At 47.0% G+C, this 27,673-nt stretch overlaps 1 protein-coding gene across 10 annotated transcripts in view; it reads right to left on the bottom strand.

Annotated features, from left to right (window-relative positions):
• Window positions 1-27,673, bottom strand: part of DLG1 (discs large MAGUK scaffold protein 1) — a 223,965-nt gene that overhangs the window by 32,159 nt on the left and 164,133 nt on the right. For all 10 annotated transcript variants that reach the window (XM_036754320.1, XM_036754321.1, XM_036754322.1 and 7 more), the window contains 5 exons: window positions 22,855-22,975; window positions 14,710-14,866; window positions 10,340-10,442; window positions 5,845-5,959; window positions 3,438-3,614 (listed from right to left, as the gene is read on the bottom strand). In XM_036754320.1, the coding sequence (XP_036610215.1) occupies window positions 3,438-3,614; window positions 5,845-5,959; window positions 10,340-10,442; window positions 14,710-14,866; window positions 22,855-22,975 (673 nt within the window). The remainder of the gene's footprint in view (window positions 1-3,437; window positions 3,615-5,844; window positions 5,960-10,339; window positions 10,443-14,709; window positions 14,867-22,854; window positions 22,976-27,673) is intronic.

Here is a 27,673-nt window from a genome sequence, read left to right as displayed (position 1 = left end):
ACAACCCATCAAGAACCGAGGGTACTCATATGGAGCACACAGTAGGCATCAACCCATTATTAAGCAAAGATGGTACAAGAAAAGTGGTGCCAAGGATGTTCTCAGAAAGCAGGGGTCTACAGGGTAAAGCTGAAGAAAGCAGAGGGCACCTCTGGCACTCTCCCCACTGAGACTCTTGCCTCACATTCACCATGAGCTCCCCCGCCCAGACACATTCCGCCCCCTCTCTCTTCCTCCTCCTTCCTTCCTGATCCCCTTCGAGCCCATCTCCTTCAACAGATCGCCCCCCTCTGTCATCCCCCAACCTCTCCCTCTCTGCCGGCTCCTTCCCTCCTGCCCACAAACAGGCCTGAGTCACCCCCTCACTTGTCTCTCCCATCCTTGCTATCACATGATATCTCATCTGCCCTTTGTAAACTTCCTGAAAAGACGTCTACAATTGGACAAGTGGAAGCCAAGACTCTATGACATCAAGAATCGGCCAAACAAAATCAAAAGAATGAAAAAACAGAAGAAAATGGAAAAACAAGTGACCTGGAAAAGAGATCCAGGAGAGACAATTTAAGAATTATTGGTCTGAGAACCATGATGAAACACAGAGCCTGGACGGAATCTTCCAAGAAATCATCAAGGAAAACTACCCTGAGGTCCTAGAACCAGAGGGCAAAATAGTTACTGAAGAACCACCTCCTGAAAGAGATCTCAAATTGAAAACTCCAAGGAATATTGGAGCCACATCAAGGAGAAAATACTGCAGCAGCCAGAAAGGAACGATTCAAGTGTCGCGGAACCACAGTCAGGATCACACAGGACCTTGCAGCTTCTACGTTAAAAGATCAGAGGGCTTGGAATATGATATTCCATAAGGCAAAGGAGCTTGGATTACAACCAAAGATCAACTACCCAACAAAATAGAGCATAAACTTTCAGGGGAAAAGATGGACATTGAATGAAACAGAGGACTTCCAGACTTTGCTGATGAAAAGACCAGAGCTTAATGGAAAATTTGAGCTTCAAATACAAGACTCGAGAGAGGCAAAAAAGGTTAACAGGAAAGGGGAAAACAAACAAACATGTTATTCAATAAGAACCAACTGTTTACCTCCCTATATGGGAAGATGATACTTACAACTCTTGAGAACTGCACCTTTATTACATCACATAGAAGGGAAATATTTAGATAGAGGGGGTGAGTTTAAGCTGATTTTGACATGTTGAAAAAAAACCTAATTAAGTGCTGAAAAAATACTGTAACGGGAGAAGAGAAAAGGAGGTGGCAGAACAGGGTAAATTACATCACGTGAAGAGGCATAAAGACATATTAGAATAGAGGGAAGGAAGGGAGCCAGATGAGCAATGTTTGAACTTCACTCTCATCGAATTTGGCTCAAGGAGGGAATAACATACTCAGGTACAGAAATCTAACTTGCCCTACAGGCGCTGGAGGGGAAAGGGGAAAGAAGAGGGATGAGGACTGATAGAAGGGGGGACAGATTGAGGGAGGAGGCAGTCAGAAGAAAAGACATCTACACTAAGGCATCTCCACGCTCTCTCCTCTGACTCTCTTCTTAGCCCCTTCCATTCTGGCTTCTGACCTCATCTTTCCACCAATGCCGCTCTCTCAAAATTCATCAATGATCTCTTAATCATAAAAGCCTTTTCTCAGTCCTCATTCTCCTTGGCCTCTCTGCAGCCTTGGACACAGATGGTCACTCTCTCCTGCTGGAGACTCCCTTCTCCCACCCCGTTCTCCCCCTCCCCCTCTGACTGCTTCTTCTGTCTCCTCTGCTGGATCCTCCTCCAGATCATGCCCTCTGACCACAAGTGTCCCTCAGGTTCTATCCTGGGACTCCTTCTCTTCTCCCTCTACAATACTCCCATGGATTTAATGACCATCTCTATGCTGACAATTCTCAAATCTACCTATCCTGCCCCAAGCTTTCTGCTGACCTAAAGTCTTGCATCTCCCACTGCTTTTCAGACATCTCGAAGTGGATGATCAGGTGACATTTTGATTCAACATGTCCAAAACTGAACTCATTCCTCCCCCTGCCCCCATTACTGTAGAAGGCAACACCTTCCTCCCAGTCCCTCAGGCTCTTGAACTAGGTGTCAGCATCACTCATCACCACCCCATAGCCAACCTGCTGCCAAGGCCTACTGACCTCACCTCTGTGACATTTCTTAAATACATGCCCTTCTCCCTTCTACCATTGCACCCACCTTGGTGCAGACACTCATTACTTCATGCCTGGAGTGGGTCGGTCTGCCTCAGGTCTCTCCCCACTCCAATCAGTGATCAAAGTGATTTTTCTTAAGCACAGGGCTGATCATATCACTCCCCAGACCCCCATTCAATAATCTCCAGTGGCTTTTCCTCATCCCCTAGATCAAACACAGAATGCTCTATTTGGCATTCAATGCCCTTTATAACCTTGGCTCCTCCTCCCTTTCTCCCAGCATCTTAGTCCCCCTCACGTCCTCTCCATTCCAGTGATCCCAGCATTCAATGCCCTTCATAATCTTGCCTCCTCCTCCCTTTCTCCTGTTGTTTTAGTGCCCCCCACGTCCTCTTTGTTCCAGTGACCCAGGACTCCTGGCTGTCCATCCCTTGACTCTGGGTATTTTGGGGGGCTGTCCCCCTGACTAGAAAGACTCTTCTTCTTCTACTCCAACCACTCATCTCTGCTTCTTCTTTTCCATTCCCAACATCTACAGGAAGCCCTTGCCAAGTCCTCTGAATTCAGGTGTCTGCTCGCTTGTAATCATTTCCCATTCATCTTGTCAATGGTATGTTTGTACATATTTGCTTCTTGTCTCCTCAATTACACCGTGAGCACCTCTAGGGGCAGAGACTGTTTTTTTGTCTTTTCTTGTTAACATGGTGCCTGGGACACAGTAGGCATTTAAATGTCTGGTGACTGACTGACTCAGAGCTGGCATCACTGAAGGGAATCCCCATTATTAATGAGAAGGCGTTTGCCGTGACTACTGAAGGATGCACATGATGCGGATAGATGGAGGTGTGTGAATATATACGTGCATGTGCATGTGTGTTATGTGTGTGCGCAGAAGTTCCTGGAGGGCAGGGCTCCAACCAGGCCTTCGTTTCCCTTGGCTGACTGCTCCAAGCTAGAGAGGAAGCTACGGCTTAAGAAGGGTTCATGTGCTAATTCTCATCCCAGGTGAGGGGGCTCTGCACCTCTTCTGTTACACCCCCATGACTCTAACAGCTATGGCATTCAAAGCTATCTGCACTGGTGCCGCCAAATCCCCCATGAGACTGCGTCCTGCCACGCTACATATGAAGAGACATTTGCTTCTTCGGAAATCCCCAATTCAAGGGAGAATGAAAGCTGGGACACAGCTCCGTATCTGCTCACGGCACCAGACGTCAAACTACGGGTACTGCAAAGACTAAACATGAGAAAAATTACCTTCGTTTACTGGGAATCACACCGACTTCGTCGCTCTCCCCGTCTGGTGTCACTTGCCTGGCTTGCCACCATTCATCATCCGAAGCGTTGATAACATGAAGGATATCTCCAAATTTGAAATTCAGTCCTTGACTTGGAAGGCCACTGTCTTTAGTCTTGTCGTAATCAAAAAGGGCTCTAAGGTTTAAAAGAAAAATTACATGTCGAGTCAACCAGAAAGAGCAGCTGACACACAGGAGTCATGTCAATGCTGTCCCTAACACAAAACTGCTGCAGGAATTTTTAAATGGGTGTATTGTGCAGTGGCGGCTAATGCTACACCGACTGCCACACTGCTTCCCATAGCATCTAGTCTCTAGTTCTGCAGCCCTTATTATGTGTCTAAGAGGGATTTTTCCTTTTTGTTTGTTTCCCCCGTCTCTGCCTCTGCTTCAAGACCAGCTGAGGGCTCCCTGCTTTCTCCTGCCAGGAATGGCCTCAGAATTCAGTGACTGTCTGGGTTCAGGTGAGCCAAGCCCCTTAGCACCCAGCTTCCACCTCTCCTTCAACAGCCCATCCTGAGCAGAGCAGGCTACGTTCTGCTTTTCTTCCCCAATCTCCCTCCACCGCTCCCTGTGCTCAAAGGTAGAGCAAGCAGAGAGAGGCCTTTAATTCTTTCAAAAGCAGGATGCTTTTGGACGGCCCTCTTTGGAGCTGCAGCACTGTCAGCCCAAAGGAGATGTAGATGTGGAGGCTTGCAGCAGCATCCCTAGTGTGGCCACAGGGGGCCCGTGGAATCAGAGGCATCTGCCAAGGCACAAAGGGCCTGAAAGAGGCAGGAAGAACTAAGTCTCTTTCCTCTTCAGAAGCTCAGAGAGCTGTCCCTCAAATCACAGCTGGGGCTGGATCATCTTCACCGACCCCCTCGGCCCACCCAGAGCTCTGCCCGGGAGAGAACACCAAGTAAAGAGTAAACCGGCACTGGCCAAGGAGGAGTCTGCCACATGGCTTCCTCACCCACCACTTGTCTAGGAAATGACGGGCATCCTGGCCTAATGGCCCCGGCAGTGGACTGGAAGACAAGAGCCACCATCTTCCAGCCCTTCATCACCCTGACCCTCAGTCTCATCCTCTGAGCGCCTGCCCCCAAAGGGTGGTGGCAAGGCTGCAGAGAGAGAACAGCTATCAAATGCTGGAGAAGTGCTGGAGACCATCGCTGTTGCCTCGGGGGAGTCTCCCTCACAACCCCCATGGGAGACAAAGGCTGCGGGTCCTAGAACCCTATGGGACAAGAGAAGCTGAAGCCTGGAGGAGTTTGGTGACTAGCGGATGAGGCAGGATTTGAACCCCCACTACCAGAACTTAACTTTTCCTCTGTAAGCTTGAGAACGTCTCTTCAAGTTTGCGCCTGCCCGCCTCCTCGAGGTGACCAGCAGAGAGGGGCCGACAGAGCCCCTTTTCTCCTCTCTGGGGTGGTGCCCAGTCCTGTCGTGCCTCTATCTAACCCTTCCTTTCCGCCGTCTTGAAAAGCCTTGGCTGGGCCCAGCCACCTTCTTGAGCCCTGGGAAGCCCTGCCGCGGCCCTGGCTGCCTCCTCTCTCCCAGCCCTTCACATCCGGCTTCAGACCTCCTTTCTCAGGCCCCCAGGTGGCTCTTCCTCAGAGTCTCTGAGGGTCTTTGCTACCTGAGGCTCAGCACTTTCCTTTGGCTCTGGGGGCCTAACGATCATTTGTGTGCAGAGGACTCTCAGTTCCTAGTCTCTCTCCAGAGCTCCAGACTCCCACTACAAAGAGCTTCCCAGAGGCATCCCAAACCCAACAGAGCTCAAACACAGCTCCTCACCTTTGCCCACCAACACCCTCCTCCTCCTGGGGTGCCTAGATGTCATCCCAACAGCTCAGGGGTGTCCCCTTGGCCCAACAGCACTGCCGGCACCTCCCCACCAGACACCTGGCCCACTGTGGGAAGCTGTCCTGACACAGCTGCTTGCCTCTCTTTTCTGGCCAAGAAAGCCTTCCCCGCAAAGCCTACCTGGATTCTCCAACTCTCAATACCCACCCTGCCAAGCGACCCTGGACGGGTCACTAGACGCTGGTGTGCAGTGCTGCCGCCCTTTGAGGGTGGGCACTGCCTCACTCTTGTCTCATCTGGCACGCAGGACCCCTGGGGTCAATGAAGAGGCCCCAGGGGCCCCACACTGCCTTGTCCAGGCCACTGTGGGCACTGCCCTGAGCCTCCCCCCCCCCCCCCCGCACCTGTTTTAAGTCATCACTGACATCACTGGCTGAGGACACCAACCACAGGCTGTCTCTCTGTTCTCCATCAGGAGCCACAAGCTCCTCCCAGGAAATCAATGCTAAAGGGGACCATCAAATGCCTTCATTTCTCTTGCTGGTCATCGGAGACAGGGAAAGTGACTGGACACTTGCCTGACATAAAGAGACCGCTTCTGGCTGGTCCGAAGGGAACCCGACCCGGAGCTGACGCTGCTATTCATCATTTGTTCCCGTAAGTCATGGATCTTTGCTTCAAAACGACTATACTCTGTTGTTAGAGAAGAGAAAAAGATGTTTTCTAACAGTAACTCTCAGGGGAAAAACCAAACCAACTGAGCAAAGTTTAAGAGTTAAATATAAAACGCCTACAGACTCTAATTATCCGTCGTGTCAATGGCCAAGCACCGGGCACTTGGAAACTCCAAAGGAAAAGTCCACTTCCACTGCCTGCCCTCAAGAAGCTCCCAGACAGCCACAAGTCCACACCTTCACTGAGGGGCACGGCGAGTGGCAACAAGCCTGCAAATGTGCCTAGACTGGACCCTGGGCGACAGACCAAGGCACTGCTGGCTGCCTATGGCCTGGACACTCAGACCTGCCCAGGCTCATATCTGACACAGGTTTTCAGACCTAGGCCCCCTCTATGCTGGAACGAGGCCACGTTAAAGGCAGCATTTTGTAAATCAGCGAAAGAGGCAAAAATGGCCCAGACTCAATCTGCCCCGACACAGAACGGCCCTGACAATCCCTTCCAATATTAACTATTACTTCACGGCCATTTCTCAACCACTTACTACATGCACAGTCTGACTGTTGAACAGATTTCTGTTCTCGAACACTAGGACCCAGGTAAACCAGCCCCCTCCCTCTCCTGCCTCCAGGCCTTTGTCCAGGCTGTTCCCCCTCCTCCTCTCCAGCCCTGGCATCCTTCACATCCCAGCTCTCTCTATGGTGGGGGTGGGGGTAGGGGTGGGGCAGAGACTTGTGGCTAGGACTATAGCCCCTGGTTAAAATCCCACTGGGAAGTGTTTAACAAACTAAACCAAAAAAAGCCACATAGATAATATTAACTTGTGGCTTCCTGTCTTGGTTCTGCTCATTCTTTCCAGTCTCTCCCTGGCTGTACACAGCCTGGCTCCTACCATGAGACCATGAGCTCCTTGGGAGAAGGGGTGTCTGTTTTTCTTTTTAAATCCCCCGTGTTTCACATGGTGCCTAACAGGCGGCAGGCATGAAAAAAAATATTCCCTGACTTGCACATCTGGATAGTTCTCCATTTCCTCAGACCTGTCCATCAGATAACTTTTACATTGTGGGAGTCTGCGGGTGGACGTGGGGAACGAGGGAGGCATGTGATTTTGCCTGTCAACACGTGGGAGGCTGAGGACAGAGAAGCAAGGAGAGCAGGAGGACCGGACGAGGCTGGAGCCGTCCATATCGGGGCCTGGCTGGAGCCTAAAGGAAGAACACATGTGGGGGCAGATGGGGGGGCAGGGCAGAGCAGGGCAAAGGTCTTCTCTCTTGGTGCTGGAGGCCTCAAGCCAAGCCCCAGATCTGGCAGCTTCTCTTGCTTTCACTTAGAGGGTTTTTGTTGGTTTGTTTGTTTGTTTTTTGTGAAGAGGAGGGAGCTTGGGGTGGGAGGCCATGAAGTGCAGTGCCAAGAGGCAGCAACGAGACTGTGCGAGTGTGCGCACAGTACAATGCAGATTGCAGATTTCTTTTAGAATTCTTTTTTTGTTTGTTTGTTTGGTTTTTGGCAGGGCAATTGGGGTTAAGTGACTTGCCCAAGGTCACACAGCTAGTGCATGTGTCAAGTGTCTGAGGCCAGATTTGAACTCAGGTCCTCCTGACTCCAGGGCCAGTGTTCTATTTACTGCGCCACCTAGCTGCCCCTCTTTTAGAATTCTTGATCTCAAGTTGAATTTACATAAAGTGGGAAATGTCTGCAGAAGGCATGTAAAACGCTTGTTCTTTTCCCCCTTTCCTACAAGCAATGAAGCCTCCTAAGTAACGGGGTGGCCCATGAAGGTTTCTGCCCCGGCTTTTGTCCAGATAATCATGAGTGGGTGGGTAAAGGGCCCTCTTCTGGGGATGCTCCTAAAGGGCCAGGGGCTGTTTACACTCACACCCCTGTGGTCTTCAGAGATGGGGCCAGCTGCTGGCTCACGGTCCAGAAGGGCCTCCTGGACACAGAAAAGGAAAACCTCAATGCTACACAGACAAGTTTGGGGTGAGCATCCATGAGCACTGGCTTCACTGATCAGCAGCGTATGGCAGTGTGGAGCAGCAAAAGCTATTTCTGAAGAACTCTAGTTTACTAGGAGGGAGTGAGGGCAGGCAAGGCCCCACATAGTACTGTAGCAGTAATTTAGATTTGAAGATCTTTCCCACCCATTAATAGCCCATGTGACCTGCTCATGTCACAGGGAATGGAGAGAGAGAGAGAGAGAGACACGTTATGGCTCCTAATGGCTGCAGTTGTGACAGAACTGAACCAGCTGACTTGGATGTACCAGAGTGTGTTTTGGGGAAGACCCCAGCAGGGGGTTGGAGAGTTTGGGATGGTGAGACTCCAGGTTGTGATACTGTGTATTGAATGTTTTGGGTTCCTTGCTGTTATGATGAAGTGGACTGACTGGATGAATGGCTTGCAGGATATGGTTCTCTGGTGTCTGAATAACTGGTTTACTTCTTCTACCTTCTATGTGGAGACTCTCGTATACTTTGCGATACAAGTACAAAGACCAGGTCAAGGGGGAGCATGATTTCTAGCAAAAATTGAGGAAGCCCTATCAAGACAACATCCCCAGGGAGGGGGGCCATCACGTTCAGGACTCTCTCCTGTCTCTGCCTTTGGGGGGATCACCTTCACCAGCATCCCCAAGGGGATTTGGGGGCTTACTCCAGCAGGTTTTCAGCTTTTCCAATCCTCTCCCTTTTCTGTCTCCTCAGGACTTTAGAAGGTTACATCCATGACACCTTACTACCTGGAAATACTATAGCAAGTTCCAGGGTTTTCCTTCTCTTCCAGGTCTGTGTCCTGGCTCATCTATAACTTATTAAAACACATCCTAGAAGTACGCACTAAAAGAAGGGGTACCTCAAAAGGTTAAAAGAGCTTCCTCCTACACCTGGCCCATCTTGCACAGTTTGGGATTCTTTTGGTGGCCAGGTCTGATGTCTAGATTACAACATCAGCGAGGACCACGCTCACACACAGACAGCACAAAAAGCAACAAAGATATGGTTCTGAAAGTTACATGTTCTCACATGACAGGAAAAGGGATTTTTGTCCTTCACAAAGGGCATTTTGAGCAAAAATCAGCTTTTCCTACTGGCTGTTACTCTAATGATTAAAAGGTTTAATCCACAAATAATCTGGGAAATTCTGAGAACATGGCTCTCTCCTTCTTCAGCCAGACAGGCACCTAAGAAGCAGAGATGTCACTTTGTTCAGTTGTTCTCACGACCCCATGGACCACAGCATACCAGGCCCTTCTACCCTCCGCTGCCTCCCCAAGTCTGTCCATGGTCATGTTCGCTGTTTCCATGACACTCTACTTTCATCTCACCCTTTGCCAGCCCCTTCTCTTTTTGCCTTCAATCTTTCCCAACATCAGGGTTTTTTCCAGGGAGTTCCATCTTCTCATTATGGGGACAAAATATTTAAATATTGGTTTTATTTGTCCAACAACTTTAAAATCTTAAATGGTCAAAACTGTCTATTTGATCCTCTCTGTCCCTTATTTGGTCAAACCTTTTCCTCTGACCATAGATCTGAAAGGTAAAATTCCTTCCCTGTTCATATAATTTGCTTACGATGCCTCTACGCCACAGACCAACTCGCAGTTTATCACAGTATGCAGTATGAAATGTTACTTTACACTCAGTTTTTGCCAAACTGCTTTTGAGATTTCCCAGAAGGTTTTATCAAACAGTGAGTCCTTACTCCGTAACTGAGGTCTTAAGGTTTGCCAAACATCCTGCTACTTCTCTCACTTGCTTTGGTTCTACCGACTGACCTCGCTATGTCTGACCGTTCTGATGATTGCTGTGTTGGGGCCGAGCTGGAGACCTAGTACCCCTCTTTTCCTATTCCCTCCCGATTAATTCCCTTGAGATTATTGACTTTTTTCTTCTTTCTCCAGATAAATTTTGTCATTTTTTTCTAGCTCCATAAAATACTCTTCTGATAGTATGAATGATACAACACCAAGTTAATTTGCTGTCATTTTTACTATATTGACTCGACCTACTCATGTACAATTGATATTCCTCTAGTTAAGTTTGTCTTTATTTCTGAGAAGAGCGTTTGACAGCTGTATTAGGTATATTCCTATATTTATGGTGGTAGGGAGACACCTGAGTATTTTATACACTCTGTTGTTATCTTGAATGGAACTGCTCTTTCCAGTTCTTCCTACTTTATTTTATTTGAATTACATGTATATGATGATTTCTGTGGATGGATTGTATTTCCTAAAACTGCTCCAAGTATTATTTTTTTCAACTAATTTTTATTTTGTCTCTTTAGGGTTCTCTAAATATATCATCATACACACAAAAGGCGATCATTTTGTTTCCACTTTGCCTATTCTTGCTTAATGGAAAAATGGAATAATGCCAGGTTAAAGCACAGCTTTTCTACCTTCAGGTCGATACTGTGCCACAATTGTGACGGCCTGGCCGGCGTTCTTCAGAGCTGCGGCTGCTTGTTCATGTGTGGCCGTTCTGAGATCAACACTATTTACCTGCAAATCAAACAGAGATGCCATAAGAGAGATACGAATGGAAATTAGAGCAAGAGGTGCCTTTAATGCGGACAAGCGATGAAAACTGGTTTCAATCACTTTATCCATAGAAAACATTTCCTAATTTGAAAGTAAGCCACAATATACTGTTACCCTAAATCATAAACCACCACTTCTTACACTTGAGATCACTGCTTCGTGTGGATCTGTTCCTACCTTCCCACACTGTTCCTCCTCACCTCACCCCATCCCTCAGCCTTGCATCAAAGTTGGCTTCAGAGAGGACAGAAGGAACGCCCCCAAATCCTCTTAAGTAAGCACATCAATTATTCACTTATCCAAACAATAAGTGATCTTCGGCATGTTATCACTTCTTTCTCTTCCCAGCTCCCAAATTAGGAGGAACGTCCTTCTCTGAAGTTCAAGGGTCGCAAAGAACTTTCCTCTAGCAATGAGCAGCTTGGTCAGTAGGGAGAACGTCATCGCAGGACGTGGCAGATTCCACAGCCTTTGAGCAAGTCTCTTGTATGCCTTGCACAAGTCATCATTACTAGGCTACTACCAGCGTGTGTGGTGGCAGAGACGGCTCTGTCTCCTTCACTGTGGTCAGGGATTGGGATAAAACCCCCAAATGCAGATCTGCCAGGCTGGCTGGACACTAAGTTGGAGCACGGGTGGGGAACCTGTGGCCTTCCAGGTCCTCAAGCGTGGCCCTCCAGGTCTTCAAGTGCACCCCTATGAATGAATCTAAACTTTACAGAGCAAATCCTCTTAATAAAACTCCAAACTTTGGAGGGAGAGCTAAGCTAATGCAGTAGCTGAGGATTGGGATCTAAAAAGATCTGGACGGGCTAGAATGATGGGACCAAAGGAATACAGGGACTCCATTCAGAAACTACTCTCAGAAAACAGATCCATCAATCAGCAAGCATTTATTAAGTGCCAACTGCGTGCCAGGCACTAAAGTTACAAAGAAAATGATTTAATGCTCGGAACCCAAGTCCAAGACTTCACATTATCCCTTACCTCACTAGATTCAGCTCAGGGCAGCTAGATGACACAAGCTAGAATGGTATGACAGAACTGCATGACAGAAAGCAAGGCCTGGAGTCAGGAGGACCTGAGTTCAAATCCAGCCTCAGACACTTACTAGCTGTGTGATCCTGAACAAATCACTAAACTTCTGTGTGCCTCAGTTTCCTCATTTGTAAAATCAGCTGGGGAGGGAAAAGGCAAACCACTCCACGTCTTTGCTAAGAAAACTCTACATGGGGGGGGGGAGGTCCCCCAAAGAGTCAGACACAACTGAAAGGGCTGACAGCAGCAAAACAACAAGGTTCAGCTCAAGGATGGATTGCACTTTGGACCCTGGCCCTGTCTTCAATTGTATTCGCTGTCCCTCCCAGACTGGTGTCATCTGCATGTCATCCAGGCCTTTATCGAAGCCCCCGATAAAAGGAGAAACAGTAGAGGGCCAAGTCTACATTGAACCACGAGCAAGTTTTCTGGGCCTGGTTGCCTCGCTAATCCTGCACGCACCTGACGGCCCCATTGTCCAGCCCTCACAGTCTCGTCTATACGAGAGGAATGAGGCATTTTTACCAAATCTCTCTCCACTTGTTTTGTCATCTGGTCAACAAGGGAAAGTCCCTGCTCCTCATTAACGCAGCCTCTCTCCACATTTAATGCCTGAACAAAATCCGGTGGATCACTGCTGACTGCTCCCCATTCCTCCATCTTCTTTCCACCCAAACTCCTGCTCCAATCTCTCAGCTCCTCCACTTCATCTCATCTACACACAGGTCGGTTCCACCACAGACTCTGGCATCACCACCAATGTTCGACTTTCACAACCAAAAACTCTGCGATTCCCTAGCAGATCAAAACCTGCTACCCTTCCGTCTCTCCCTATGGCTCCCAAATCTATTCTTCATCTTCATCATGACCACCAATCCTTCTGCCTCTAAGTGCTCTCCCAAGGTGTCAGCCCTGTGGTTTCATACCACTTAGCGTAGTGCACGGCACAGAGTAGGCACGTAAATGCTTGTTGGTGGGCTGGACTGAGCAGAGTTCCTATCTGGTTTTCCAACAGCTGACAAAGAACATCTCCCCATGCCACATCAGTACAGGAAATTTCTGTCATGGCGATCTCCATTACCAATGCTGACCAGTAACTCCTCTCGTACCTAACTTAAAGTCTCAGAAGACTTCTTTGCTCATTCATGCTCACATCCCACCCCCTCTTTTCTCCCCCTCTCTAAAGACCCCCTCTTACAATCTCATCTGTTCCCATGGGTCAATTTCCAACCCCGCAGATGACTTCCAAGATGCATCTCTCTGGTCCTTCCTCTGAGGATCAGTCCCACAACAATGGCCTAGGGGACATCTCCAACTCAACATGTCCAAAACAGATCTAGTCTTCTTTTAAATCTTAATTTCTGCATCAAAGGTACCAGCATTTGTAGTTTCCAACCTCAACTTTATCCCAGACTCCTCCTTCTTACTTCATCCTCTACACCAGTGCTATCAAATGCAAACAGCAGTGGGGCCACTAAGCCACACAGAAGGAGCCCTGTCCATACAAATGGAATTAAAAACATATAGTAATATTACCTATGTACTTTGTACTTGTGTTTATTCAGGTCCCAGTGCATGATGCCGAAGGGCCTGTCTAGCTAACACTTCTCCTCACTGAGTCACTTGTGGCCTGGACTGGGACAATGACCTAATTGTTCTCTGGGCCTCTTCAATCAATCCTCCACACATCAAAGTGGCGTTATTAGTCAAGCCTGGTTTGGACACCACCACTGCCCTGTGCCAAAAACTCTAGCGCCTCCCTATGTTACCTCTGGGATTAGACCCAAACATAAACGTCTAAAGGCTGTCCCATCCTTAAGTCAGAGAGTCAAAAAGCATTTATTAAGCGCCAACTGAATGTGCTATGACACTATGCCAAGCACATTAAAAACATGAACTCATCTGATACTCAGAACAACCACAGGAGACAGGTGTTGTTATTAATCGTTTTACAATTAAGGAAACAGAGGCAAACAGGTATTAAGTGACTCTATGAGAGTCACACCGCTATTATGTATACAAAAGACAGATTTGAACTCAGGTCTCCCTGGCTCCCGGCCCATCACCCATCCACCAGACAACTCAGCTGCCTAAGAGACATGGGCATGAATGGAAGCAACAGAGGGGAGGGAGAAGAACAGAGACAGGGTAGGGGAGATGTAGGGATGGGCCTTGTCAAGGAGCTGGCCCGCCGATGCAGGTGTGGGGGGCGTCGAAGAGAGTGGGGGAAGGGTCCAAGTAAGAGAAGGTGTGGAGGCGTGGGACGACAGAGACGAAGGAGCATTGGGGGGGCGGGGGCCTTCCTGCTCTAATATATGGATTGGGCTTCCTTGGCCAAGTCTGACCGCCCAATATCACTTTCCATGCATTTTGCCTGCTTTAAAATTCCCTTCTATGCACACGTGCTATCTGCCCCAAGAGAAGGCAAGTTCCTTGAGGGGAAGCAGGATCTCCCTTTGGCCTTTGGATCGCTGGTGCCTAGATCAGCACCTTACGCACATTCACATGCCTGCTGACTGACGGGTCCAGGAATCAAAGGCCGACTCTCCATCCAGATGCCCTGACGCTTGGTTGTGAAAAGCAGCCCTCACTTCTGGTACCCTGTGGTCCACCTCCAGGATCCTCACTTCCTACTAAAGTTACCTTGTTTGTTCGATGCTTACTTGCTCGTCAAGATTCACTGTCCCTCTCAGTCTCTCCTTTTCACATTCTGAACATATGTACTTGAAGTCAATGTCTACAAGTCATCAAGCTGCTAAATATGGCCACAAGGGGGCCGCTCAGTGTACAGAGCACGGGGCCTAGAGCCAGGAAGACTCAAGTTCAAATCCAGCCAAGGCGCATCCTGGCTGTGTGTCCCAGGACTTCACCTATGTCTTTCTGTTTCTTTGACTGGAAAATGGGGATAGTAATGGCCCTTACCTGCCAGGGTTGGTGAGAGGATAAAGGAGATTTGTAAAGTGCTTAGCTCCATGTCTGAACCACTTATTCCCCTCCCCCACCCCCTCCAGACCCTGACCAAGCATCCTACGTGAGTTATGGTTTTTAAAAACACAGTGCCAAGAAGATTCCAAATCATTCATTTCAATGAACCGTTTAGATGAGAAATTCTCAATGTTACACTTTCACTCTTCCCCCACGTCCTGTGTTTAATATTTTTAACAAGCAGAACCGAGAAAGTGAGTCCTACCGAGATGATGCGGTCCCCTTTGCGGAGCTCGCCACTCAGATCAGCAGGCCCTCCGGCGAGGATAAAGGAGATGAATATTCCTTCTCCATCTTCTCCTCCCACAATGTTGAAGCCGAGGCCTGTGGAGCCACGGTGAAGAACAACTTTCCTTGGTTCCCTAAAGTAAAAGAGAGCAAGCGATTGAGATGCCTCCTAAAGGAAGATCATCCTACGGACCACAAGTCTCTCTTGGTCAGCATTCCAACAGCGGCTGAGAAGCCTGCGTTCACCGATGATGACAGGAACGGGGTGCGGACCGTACGCTGCGCTGCGATTTTTAAAAAGGCTGACCCCTAAATATGGGATTTACGGTAGCTCCCTACAAACCCTCACGAGGCTGGGCCACTTACCAGCGTGTTCCGAGAGGAGCTGACCCTTGCTGATGTCATTCTGCACGAGGACAACCAGCATTTAGGATGCCTCTATCTCCCTTTCACTGGAATGTCCGGCAAGTCCTCCAGCGCCTCTGGACACCCTGGGGCAGAGCCTCTCTCTATCGCCAGGGCCAAGCGCGGAGGAGGAACATAAATAATACTTGTTGAAAGAAGGAATCACAGCAGACAAGATATAAAATTGGTGGCACAAAACTTCCTGAGCCTTTCTGCATGAACAAAACCAAAGCAGCGAGATAAGATGCCCAGGCAGCGAAGAGCGCCCAGCACACGGCTGCCACATGGGAGCGGCTCCGCCCGGCTCTGCGGGATCAGTCCGTCTCGTCCAGGCAAGGAAAGGGCGGGCTCAGAGAAGGATCCCCAGATGCAGTGACAGCAGCCTCGTGGCTGTCTGCCGTTCCGGCTCTCCTCCCCTTTCTGCGCTCGCGGCACTATGGGTGACATCAGTGAAGTTCAGAACGGCTGCCCGCCTGGGCCCCCCGCGGGCTTTTTGGCACAGCACCGAGTCTGGCTAAAAGCAGCAAATGGATTCCACACTTTGGCTGTCAGGGTTGGTCGTCTCAGCCGCGTCCCACTCCACGTGACCCCATTTGGGGTTTTCCTGGCACAGACATGGGAGTGGTCGGCCTTTTCCTTCTGCGGCTCATTTTACAGATGAGGAAACGGAGGCAAGCAGGGTGAGGTGACTTGTTCAGGGAAGTACCTGAGGCTGGATCTGAACTCAGGGCCAGCGCTCTGCGCACTGCGGCGCCCCCTAGCTGCCGCACCCCCACACTCATTCTAAGACAAGTGTCAAGCGGCCAATAAATAAAAGCTTTCCCTGGCTTTACTGGCTCTGGTTCTCCCTCTCCTTCCCTTCCCTTCCCTTCCCACCCCTACCTCCAACTCCTTCCTTGCAGTCCCAAAATGCACTGGAGCTGCCACCGACCTTGGCTGCTCCCTCTGCCAAGGAGGACCACCGATCAGCCCTCACCACCTTGCCCTGCAGTCATCCCCCGACTTAAGGCCTCTGGGCCTTGCCATCGAGCCCACTGCACAACTCCTGTTGAATGGGCTGTTTCTCTCCATTAGAGACAAGCACTGACCAACTTCTCCTAGGGGTAGTTATTCCCCACAGTAGCTCAGAAGGGGCTTGGCACATAGTAGGTGCTTCACAAGTGTGTTTTCATGGATGTCACTCCTGTTCTGATGAAGGCTGGAGTCGCACAAGAGTAAGATCGGCTCTCAGAATAAACTAGAGCGGGTGATTCGTACACAGACAGTTGTGCAGAGGCACAAGAGAAGACACAGAGCCCTGTCTCAATGCACCAAATCTACAGCCATCATCATTCGTACAAGCATGGTGTAATGTTAATTAAGGTGGGACCTTTTTACTGCTTTTAGCACTTATTTAATCATGTGCCCTTGATGAGTTCCACCTTTGTTGACCTCCCTGCCTCAGGGGAAAGCCTAGACTAAGTGGGTTTAAGACACATGTTTGTGCCGCTTTTGGGTCACGTGGGTGAGTTGCATGTGTGACTCACCTTCGACCCAGAGGTCGGCGTCCTCCCTTGGGGCTCTCAGCCACTGGAAGAGTGGCCGTGACTCTGGGCAGCCGCTCTAAGAGCCTCCCAGTTTGTGAACCCAGATGTTGATGCTTTCTTGGTAACTATGAACTGTGATTTAGTCTGTTTATATTGTGTATGTTTGTAATTTGTATTTGCTCTGGAGTTCAGGTTGCTGGCCTTTCCTCCTGAACTAAGTGAATGATATTTGTATGTTGGATTAAAGTAAGATTGTTCACCCCTTAACATCACTTTCCTTAGTAAGGCAGATCAAAGAACCTGTGTTAGCGGCCTTCTGTGTGCTGGTTGTTACTGGTTTTACACAACCACAGTAGCTGCTAGCCAGACTGTTGCAACACATGGGTAAAGGGATTAGGATTTGCCTGAATTGCTGCCTGAGCGTGTCCAGCCTCTTGCCTCCTGTAATCTCAATTAAGTTGGGACTTTTTACTGTTTGAGAGTGATAAATTAATTAAGTGTCTTTAATTGAGCCTTACTAGGTGCAAAGCCCTCAGGGTCCTAAGGGGAGTTGCTAAGACCAGAACCAATAATAGGAGCCTAAGTTCTGGTCACTCAGATGATGTCTGATGATGGCTAGAGTGTATAAAAAGAGAGAACAGAGCTATTTGCTTGGGGCTCTGAGCCACAGGAGGAGTGGCTCATGACTCTGGGCCAGCCATTGTAACGAGCTCCCTGACTCCTGAACTCAGATGTTGATGGTTTCTTGGTAACTATGAATTGTATTTGGTCTGTTTATAATGTATGTTTGTAATTTGTTTGAATTTGCTCTGAAGTTCAGGTTGCTGGCTTTTTCCCCTGAACTAAGTGAATGATATTTGTATGTTGGATTAAAGTAAGATCGTTAACCCCTTAACATTGCTTTCCTTAGTAAAGCAGATCAAAAGAACCTGTTCTGGCAGCATTCTTGTTGTTGGGCTTGTGTTGGTCTCTCGCCCCCACAACAGCTGCTAGCCGGATTGTTGGAACACCTCCTCAGCTCTCCAAGGTGTGCCAGGGTCAGTGGAGAAGTTATACACACACACACACACACACACACACACGTGCAAGCAAACACACATAAAAGTCCCATAGTCCTTACAACTATTTCACAGATGAGTGAACTGAGGTGGAGAGGCTGAGCGGTGTGCCCAACGTTCTATAGCTACTTCCTGGGGCAGGCTTTGGATTCAGGCATTCCTTCCGGACTCTGAGGGCAGAGCTCTCAGCACCAGGCCGCCAGGCTCCTTCCTAACTAAAACTGCCCTCCTCAAGGCTTCTGCCGTCCTTTTTGCTTCCCTCTCTTAGAGCATGAATGTGTGCACACTGAACTAACTAGGGCTTTACTGGCTAGATCCCTTTCTCAAAGACCAAGCCTCAAACCTGTTTCACTCTGGATCTCATGGATTGGCCAACAACAGGACCCTGCCCAAGCACCACTTCATGGCTATATTTTGGGCCCCCCTGGCTCAAACTGAATGCAAACAGTAACTGTTTCTCTTCTGGCCAGGAACCCTGAGGGTCTTCCCCTCCCAGCTTGATATATTTTTTTTAATTAAGGGGGCCATCCTTGGACTCACTTCTTAAAGAGGCCAATTCATTGAATGGACATTGCCTCACTCAAAATGAGAACCTGAAAAGATCTTAGCTTAAAAGGGCCAAGGCCCCCAGTGCATTCTGGGTCATCTCCAGTCATCCTGATGGACACCTGGTCATTGGACCTAGACGGCTCTGGAGGAGAAAGTGAGGCCAGTGACTCTGCACAGCCCTCCCTCCCTTCAAAGTCAATTCCAAGTCATGTCATCAACTTCCTGATGCCATGGTCCTCTTGCAGAACGAAGGACAAACCACACAACACACACACGATGCACACTGTGCTCTTAACGGCCTTCCATCTCTGAGTGGATGCATGCAGAGAAAACAGAGCAGTGCTAACCTTAAGGGAAGAACTGATTATGCCAGCAGTGGCTCCCAGTGCTAAGGAAGAGCACTGGCAGAAGGTCTGAGGTTTGGATCGGACCCAGCTGTGTGACGCTGCAAAAGTCACAACTTTTCTGGTCCTTAGTTTCTTCATCTGTAACATGGGAATGGACAGAAATAGCACTTCCCTAAAGGGTGGTTGGGGAGTTAAATGCAAAATCTTTACAATCTTAAAGCGAGGACTTCCCCCAGATAAATCACACTTTGGGGGGAGCACTTTCAATGTGCAACTTCCTGACAGGTTAGCCCCTGAGATCAGAGAAAGGAATGAAGACGTGGAGCCCAGAGCTTTGGAGCAGGGAGGTGAGAAGGGGAAAGGCAAAGGACTGGGGTGTTAGGAGAAGGAGGGGTGACGCTGACTCTGCTGGCCCCTCAGAGTGCACCTTGGAACAACCAATGGGAACTGCAGAGTCGGCCTCACCACTCAAAGAGGGAGGCTGGATGACCGCCGGTCTTGGCCGCTACTGAGGGACTCCAGGTTGGCAGGGGCGGCTGGGACAGAAGCCCAGATGGATCGTTCCTTCTCCAGATCCCACCAGGAATGCCAAGTCAGGCCTGACACAAACTGTAGTTTGTCGTGGGCAGCAATGTTCTTCTATTTCCAACGCTCAGCACAGCACAGCTACTTAATAAATGCTCCCTCTGTTCAGCTCTTGTGCCACAAAGGTGTACTTGTTACCCAGAGAATGCAGGCTCCAAAACAAACAAGCCAAACCTCCATGGCCAAGCACGGCCATGAGGCTAACTGGAAAGCCAGTCTTGGGGGCGGCAGGCTCACTGGGCCATGGCTGGCCTGCCACTGGGGGCTGCACACAAGTTAACCATGGTTTGCATATTTTTCAAACACAATTAAGACTGAATTTCCTGGTTCGTACGAAAGATCAAGGGGAGGAGGGAGCAGGCATCCCTGGAACCTCAATCTCCTCTGAAAGGTGAAACATGAACACAGAGTTTGGTGTAGAAATACACTGAAATGGCAGGAAGAGAGGGCAGGGAGGAGGAGAGGGAGGGCAGATTTAGGAATGAAACACTCCAAACTCGGAGAGGGCATCAGAAGAGGGATGTACGAGGCAACTGGAGGTGAGAAGCTGTGGCCACGCAGGAGAGGAGCGGCGACCATCGATGCAGAGCAGACTCCCATGCCACCACCTTCTTTGTAACCAGAGGGCGGTGAACAAGGAGAGAACAGAACAGAGTAAGAGGGAGGGAAATAACCCAACCTTCAGATCCATTAAGTGGGAGAACAATGAACTAGAACAGGACCCAATGCGTGCTGTTTACAAGAATAACAGCCATAACAAGCTAATAATAACTAGCATTTATACTGAGCATTCGGGTTCCATATGTTAATTCCATATGTTAATTCATTCGATCCTGGACAGCAGGCTTTTTACAGATGAGGAAACTGAGGCACAGGCAGCACCTTGCCCAGAGTCCCACAGCTATGAAGGCTCAGAAGCAGGAGCCACTCTCTATCAGACTGCTAAGTCCACATGAAGGGCTGGAGTAGAGAGATGCTGACAGCCAACACTTGCTAACCAGGATCTCACTGGATCCCGGCAGCAGCCCCGCGGGCACTGTTATCACCCTCATTTAACAGATGATGACATGGAGGCAAACGGGTCAGTGAGTGTCTGGGGCCAGATCTGAACTCAGTCCTCCTGACTGCAGGCCCAGAACCCTGGGCACCACCCCCTTTGTTCAGCTAAAGTAGTCCGTCCGTAAATAAACACTGAGTAAGAGCTGTTAGGTGCCGGGCGCTGGACACACACAGGAGCCGAAAGCAGTCTCTGCCCCTTGGGGAGCTCCCAGCCTAACGGGTGACGAGAACTAAACACTATGGACACACAGGCCCCACGCAGCATCGGCAGGAAATGCTTAGCCTAAGGAAGGCTCTGAAATGAAGAGGGGGTAGGGCCAGGGGGACAGCCAGAGAGAAGCCTGGAGCCCAGGGCTGGAGGGTCTTGTTAGTGGAGCAGCTAGGAGACGAGGGTCACGGACTGAAGAGTGTGCGTGGGGGAGTGAAGTATAGAGTCTGGAGAGAGGGGAGGGGCCCAAGCTGTATTTGCTCCTGGAGGCCAGAGGAGCCGCTGGACTTTACTGAGTGGGGGGTGACGTGGCCAGAGCTGAGCTCCAGGAAAATCTCTTTCGTGGCTCAACAGGATGGGCTGGAGTGGGGGAGACCTGAGGGGGGAGACCCAACAGCTATGGCGACACTCCAGTCTGAGATGTCTAAGAGACAGTGGGAGATGCCAGGCTGGCAGAGATTGAGGCAGAAAAGGGAGGGAGCCAGTGGCCTAGCACTGATTAAGCTCTTACTACATACGAGGCACTAGGCTAAGCTCTGAATTTTTAAAAGGAGGCACACTCACCAATCTAAGGCAAGGGGAAATGTCCTGACTGACTGCATTTCGTAGAAAGACACCACATGCGATGAATTAATTCTAGTATTTGACATGTAGGCACCGAATGACACAGTGCCCAAACAGTAAAAGCTAACTGACCAAAGCTAAAAAGACCAAAACTCTAACTGCAGGAACCTCACGGTACAGCTTTCAGAGTACCACCCCGGCCCCCCCAAAAAAATAAACAAGAAAGAAATATCTGAATTGAATCTGATGACACAACGTTGGTGACTGACACCAATGACATCAAAAAGGCATATTCTCAGTTGTGCCTGGCACCTTCACCAAAAGGGCATAAAAACTTGACAGACAAATGCAAAGAAGCAGAAAGGTTACAACATGTAGGTGCTTAATAAATGTTTATTGATTGACTGACAGTTTACCTGCCAGCACACCTACACAGGAACCTAACATAAAAACACCTACAAAATACCCTTTATAGGAATACAGGCCTTACGCGTAGGCTGAGCTAACACCATAAAAAGGACGATACTGCCAACCTTCGTATATATCCAATGCCCTGCCAATCAAACCAAAGGATTAATGATAAAATTCATCTGCAGGAAAAAATGGAAATCTATCAGCAGCACCAGATCTAAAACTCCATGATAAAGGAGACTCATCCAAAGCGCTTGGGACTGGTTAAAGTGGAGGGAAGTTGCTGACTGGCCCAACTACATGGGCAATCAACTACAGCCAATCAGACTAGGGGCTCAATGTTGGCTAAGCCCAAAAGGGCAGCAATGGGAGCCAGCCCTACCCCTTCCATCCCCCCAGAAAAGCTCCACACAGATGTTCCTTCAACCTGAAGGGGAATCTCAAAAGCAAATCAGAGAAGAAGCAAAGAAGGTGCCTTCCAGTTTTTCAGTCAGAACCAAACAAGGGACAGACCGGGTCGCAGATGAGAAAACAGAGAGTGGGATGACATACGATCAAAAACTGCTTGCTCAAACAAAAATGCAGCTACAATCACAAGGGGCAGAGGTTTGCAGCAAGTTTCACTGATACAGGTCTCACTTCCAAGAGAGATAGGGAATTGACTGAAATCTGTAAGAACAGAGCCACTCTCCAACAGACAAGAGGTCAAAGGATATGAAGGGTAATTCTTAAGGTTATCACTGAGTCTCATGGAAAACTGCTCCAAATCACGAACAATCAGAGAAATGCAAATTAAAGGAAACCTCGGGTTGTTATCCACAGTTGTCCACCCAAAAAGAGGGCCTGACAAATGCTGAAGGGGCCCTCGGCAAACAGCCTGAGGTGTGCCTTTCACTCAGTAAACAGGACCAGCACTCAGACTCTCCTCTGCATGAGCTCACAGGGAGGGAAGTGCCCAGAACCAGGCCCGCCACGTGGAGAGCCAGTGCCAGCCCTGACAAAGGCGGATGGGTGCCAGGGGCGGACCAAAGGAGACATTCTTTGAATGGGCCCAATGTGGACTTTGTTTTGCCTGACTGTGGGCTATTTGTTACAAGGGTGCTGTTCTTTTCCCAATGGTGGGGCAAAGAGTGGGAGGGAGGGACAGAAAACCAAGGATTAATGAAAAAAATAAAATTCAATCTAAAAAAGAACCACATGGCCTGGTTTTTCAGTGCAAAGGCACAGAAAAGCTCTGCTAATTAACAAGCTGAATGAGGGTTTCTTTTGTCATGAAACAAGTAGAAATGAAATCTGTCATGCAGTGATCCGAGTTCTCTCGACTCTTCAAGGTACAGCCAGCTATCTCTTAGGGATAAACCCTGGGTGACCAGCTGTGCTGCAGGGAGACAGCAAGTGCCAGCTCCTTACCTTGTAATTTCATCATCTCCAGGCATCCCTTTGGGAACTGGGGAGTATCTGGCTGGTGATGCTGGTGTTTGGCCCAAATAAGCAGGTGGATTAATGTGGTTGTCCACAGGTTGAGAATAAGCTAGAAAAATACAACAGGAAAAATAATTAAAATAAAGAACTGCCTGAGTAATACGGTATGAAAGATATTTATTCAGTTCATTAATTCAGGAAGAAAACTCTGGACTTATTTACTATGTTAAGACTTTAAGGGTTCCAATGGATCTTTCCACCAACACCTGAGCAGCCTCTGCACACAGGGCCACCCCATGACTCTAAAGAGACTTTAATGACACTACAAGATTATACAGGAAGACCTAGAGGAAGCAGCTCAAACATTCAGGACAACCAAGCACTTTTATCCTGCTTGGCCACTTTCTAAGGACAATGGAATGAAAAGGAATTCAGGACTTAGATGACTCAGGGGTCAGAGAGGCTTCCCAGGGAAGAAGAGAACCTGAGTGAGGGTGGTAGCCAGAGGAGTGGGAATGAGATAACTAAGAGAGGTTATTTAGAGAAAGACAATCAACAAGAGTTGGCAAATACCTGAGTACAGAGGGGAGGGAAGGAAGGAAAGAAGGAAACAAGCATTTATTAAGTGCCTACTGTGTACCAGGTGCTGGAAGAGAGGAGACTCCAAGGTGGCCCCAGAAGGCACAACCTCAAGCAAGTGGTGAAGACAGCTCTGTCAACATCTGCCCTGGCAGGCCTCCTTCCATAGCACCTCCAACTTTATCTCCCCCCCCACCACCTTTTTTTTTTTTTTTTTTTTGCCATTTAGCCAATTTTTAGGGTGTGGCAAAAGCTTTGATTGTTTGGATCTACATTTCTCTTACCACTAGCCATTTAGAGCAGCCTTTCCTACAGCTGTTAATAGTTTGCAATACTCCTTTCCTTCTTATCCTAGGGATAAGTGATTTTGTTTGGACACAAGTTTCTCAGGTCCATGTAATCAAAGTTATCATCTGTTCTGTCTTTTGTAACTGTCCCTGTTACTTATTGGGTTAAGAATACACTTGCCCATAGCAGTAAGAGACACATGGTCACTCCTATTCATTGTGGTCTTTAACCATTAAGAGCGTAGAGTGGAGTGTGACAGAAGGTCTCGGTCCTGGCCCGCTTTCTGCCAGAATGCCTCCATCAAACAGGGAAGTCTTTCCTCAGTAATGTGTGTTTTCTGCTCTTCCACTCTTTCTGATTATCCCTTTTCTGGCCGATTTCACAGCTCTCTCTCTCTATTTTTTTAACCACTGCCAGATGTCAGCTGCTTGACAATAGAATCCAAGTTCTGGAAGTGCTATTCCTTCTTCATCCATACATATCTTCACTGCTTTACTCTTGTATTTAATGAGAAAGCTTAGATCTCAAATGCATGAGGCTTCTGGTTTTGGATGCATGCTTTTTATTTTATCTTTAAAAGGTTTCCCCTGAGCCTATATTTTGTAGGGATTGTAGTAGAAAAAAAAAGGCTTATCTCTTTGGAGATAGTTATGGAGGTTTAGTTTTTAAAACTGATAACGATATTGGTTGTTTTCCTAATGTTGAATCATCCCTAGAATAAATCCAATGAGGTCATGATAAATGATTTCTTGGTTCAATAGCTGTAAGCTTTTAGACAGGATTTTTATTTACAATTTTATAAGCAATATTCACGAAGAAATTTATTGGTCTATAGTTCTCCTGTGCTTTAACTTTTCCTAATTTATGTATTATGGCTACATTTCTCTCATAAAAGAAATCCAGTACAGTAATTTTTAAGAAAAATTTGTAAAGTATTGGTACTAAAAAGTTTGGTAGAATTCTCTAGTCAATCAGAGGCAGGAGATTTTTTTTTTCCTTTGTTGGTTCTTTTATGGTCAATCCTCTTACACAGAGATCTGAATACTGAAGATTTCTATTTGGTCTTCTGTTTGGGTATTTGTTATTGCTAAAATGAATTCTTTATTTCTCTTGTGTTCTCAATTTTGTTAGCAATATAACTGTGCATAACAGGTTACAAGCATTCTTTTTACTTCTTCTGGTATCACTGTGACTCTGCCGTGTTTGTTTCCTGTTTCGCTCATTTGGTTTTGTGCCCTCTTTTTAATTAGACTGGCTAAAGATTTATCTAGCGGATTTTGGAGGGAGGAGGGATCCCAGTTTAATCTATTCCTCCTCTAGTTTCTAATATCTCCTCTTCAGGGATTATTTTATTTTGTTTCTCTAATTTTTAAAAACAACTATTCAATTGATTAATTTTCCCCTTTTCTACTTTTTAATAATATTTTTCCAATTATATATAAAAACAATTTTTCCATTCTTTTTTTTAAATTTTAAGTTTCAAGTTCTCTCCTTCCATCCATTCAAGACAACAAACAATTTGATAACGATTACACGTACGCAGTCACGCAGAACACATTTCTCTAATAGTCATGTTGTGAAAGAAAACAAATCATCTTTTTTGTGGTGGCAAAGAAGTGGAAATCGAGGGGATGTCCATCAATTGGGGAATAGCTGAACAGGCTGTGATATATGAATGTAATGGAATACTATTGTTCTAAAAGAAATGATGAGCAGGCAGATTTCAGAAAAACCTGGAAAGACTTTCATGAAATGATTCTCAGTGAAATCAGCAGAACCAGGAGCACATAGCCAACTCATAGCCTAGCCCTATCTGTGTAGACTCCTGTGCTAATAATGATAGAGCTCACAGGAGTTACACAAAAACAGTTTAACTTTACAGAATCCCTTATGATTTCTCATTCCTGTCTGCCTCTTCATGCTTCTCTTGAGTGTTATATTTGAAGGTCAAATTTCCTATTCAGCTCTGGTCTTTTCATAGAGAAAACTTGAAACTCTTCTATTTCATTAAATAGAAATTTTTCCCCCTGAAGGATTACACTCAATTTTGCTGGCTGTAATCCTAGCTCCTTTATCCTCTGGAACATCATATTCTAAATCTTCCGATCCTTTAATGTAGAAGGGGCTAAATCTTGTGTTAGCCTGATTGTGGCTCCACAATACAGCAGAATTTCAGTTTACAAGTAACTTGGTTCACGTATGCTTCGCTGGATGAGGAAAAATTTTTCGCAAAATGTGTCTTTCAGGATAAACAAAAATTCGCAGTACAAACATCATGTTTGGACTTGAACGGCTCGCGAAGGGACGACGCTCAACCAGGGCAATGGCTTTTTTCCTTTTGCTTTTATATGTCAAAGAAAGGACAAACTGATGGATCTGCGGAGCAACACCAAGAGGTTGCAGAGGATCTCTCCTCTGAGGAGTAGGGTGAGAGGTCGGAGGAATCCCTCACACCAAGTGAGATTAGGGAGGTTTATCAGATGTGGGGAAAAGTACAAAATTTTGTTGAAAAACATCACCCAAAGAAGGCTGTAGCAATGAGAGCCACGAATATTTTTAATGATAATGCAATGTCACGTTTCCGTGACATTCTGAAAAAAACATCAAAAACAAGTATCATTAGATGGATTCCTAGTCAGAAGGGAACGTAAAGAAAAAAAATCAGAGTCAAAACACGAAAAATAAGTGAAGGCAGTAGTGTCAGTCTTACTTTTAGTGAAAGTGGTAGGAGACAGAACACTCCTGATGTTGAAATCCCCAATGTTCTCATGGAAGGAGATTCTCCTTCCAAGCAATAACCCTTCCTCCTCCTCCCTCTCGTCTCCCTTGCCCCAGCCATGACTCTCTTCGAAGGTAAAGTGCAGGTTAATTTGTTTTGTTTCCAGTTTATATTGTGTACTAATCACTGCTATTGTATTTCAGGTGCATTAGGGACAAAAAAAATTACTTAAATTATAAATAATTATTTTTATATGAATATTTTGTAGGATGTGGTACTGATCATCTGACTTTACATCATTTCCTGTGGGAAAATTCACATTGCAATATGAACAAATGGCATGATGAACAGAATCTTGGAATGAATTAAATTCATAAACCAAGGTTCTGCTGTTTTTGAATTGTTTCTTTCTGGCTACTTGCAATACTTTCTCCTTGACCTGGAAGCTCTGGAATTTGGCGACAATATTCCTGGGAGTTTTCATTTTGGGATCTCTTTCAGGAGGTGATCAGTGGATTCTTTCCATTTCTATTTCACCCTCTGGTTCTAGGATATAAAGGCAGCTTTCCTTGATAATTTCTTGAAAGATGCCATCTAGGTTCTTTTTTTGATCATAGCATTCAGACCGTCCAATAATTCTTAACTTATTTCTCTTCAATTTTCCAGGTAAGCTGTTTTACCAACGAGATATTTCATATTTTCTTCTTTTTTTTCATCCTTTTGGTTTTATTTGCCTGCTTCCTGATTTTGCATAAAGTCATTAGCTTCCACCTGCCCAATTCTAAGCTTTAAGGAATTACTTTCTTTAGAGAACTTCTGTACCTCAATTTTCCATTTAGCCAATTCTACTTTTTATGGAGTTTTTTGTTTTTTTTCCCAGTGAATTTTCTTCATCTTTTGCCATTTGGCCTATTCTGTTTTTTAAGATTATTTTCTTCAGTATCATTTTTTGGTACCTCCTTTACCAAGCTGTTGTCTTTTTTTCTTGCATCGCTTTCATTTCTTTTCCCGATTCTTCCTCTACCTTTCTTATTAATGATTTTAAAAATACTTCTGCAACACTTCTAGGAATTCTTTTTAGATCTGACAACACTTCACATTTTTCTTTGAGGCTTTCCATGAAGCTGTTTTGATACTGTTGAATTCTGAGTTTGTGTTTTGATTTTCCCTTTCACCATAGTAACTTTCTACTGTGAGGTTCTGTTGTTGTTTGTTCATTTT

This window comes from Trichosurus vulpecula, chromosome 4, assembly GCF_011100635.1.
Source record: "Trichosurus vulpecula isolate mTriVul1 chromosome 4, mTriVul1.pri, whole genome shotgun sequence".
Classification (NCBI taxonomy): domain Eukaryota; kingdom Metazoa; phylum Chordata; class Mammalia; order Diprotodontia; family Phalangeridae; genus Trichosurus; species Trichosurus vulpecula.
The sequence above is the reverse complement of the archived record's forward strand: the minus strand, read 5'-3'. Positions and strand labels throughout refer to the sequence as shown.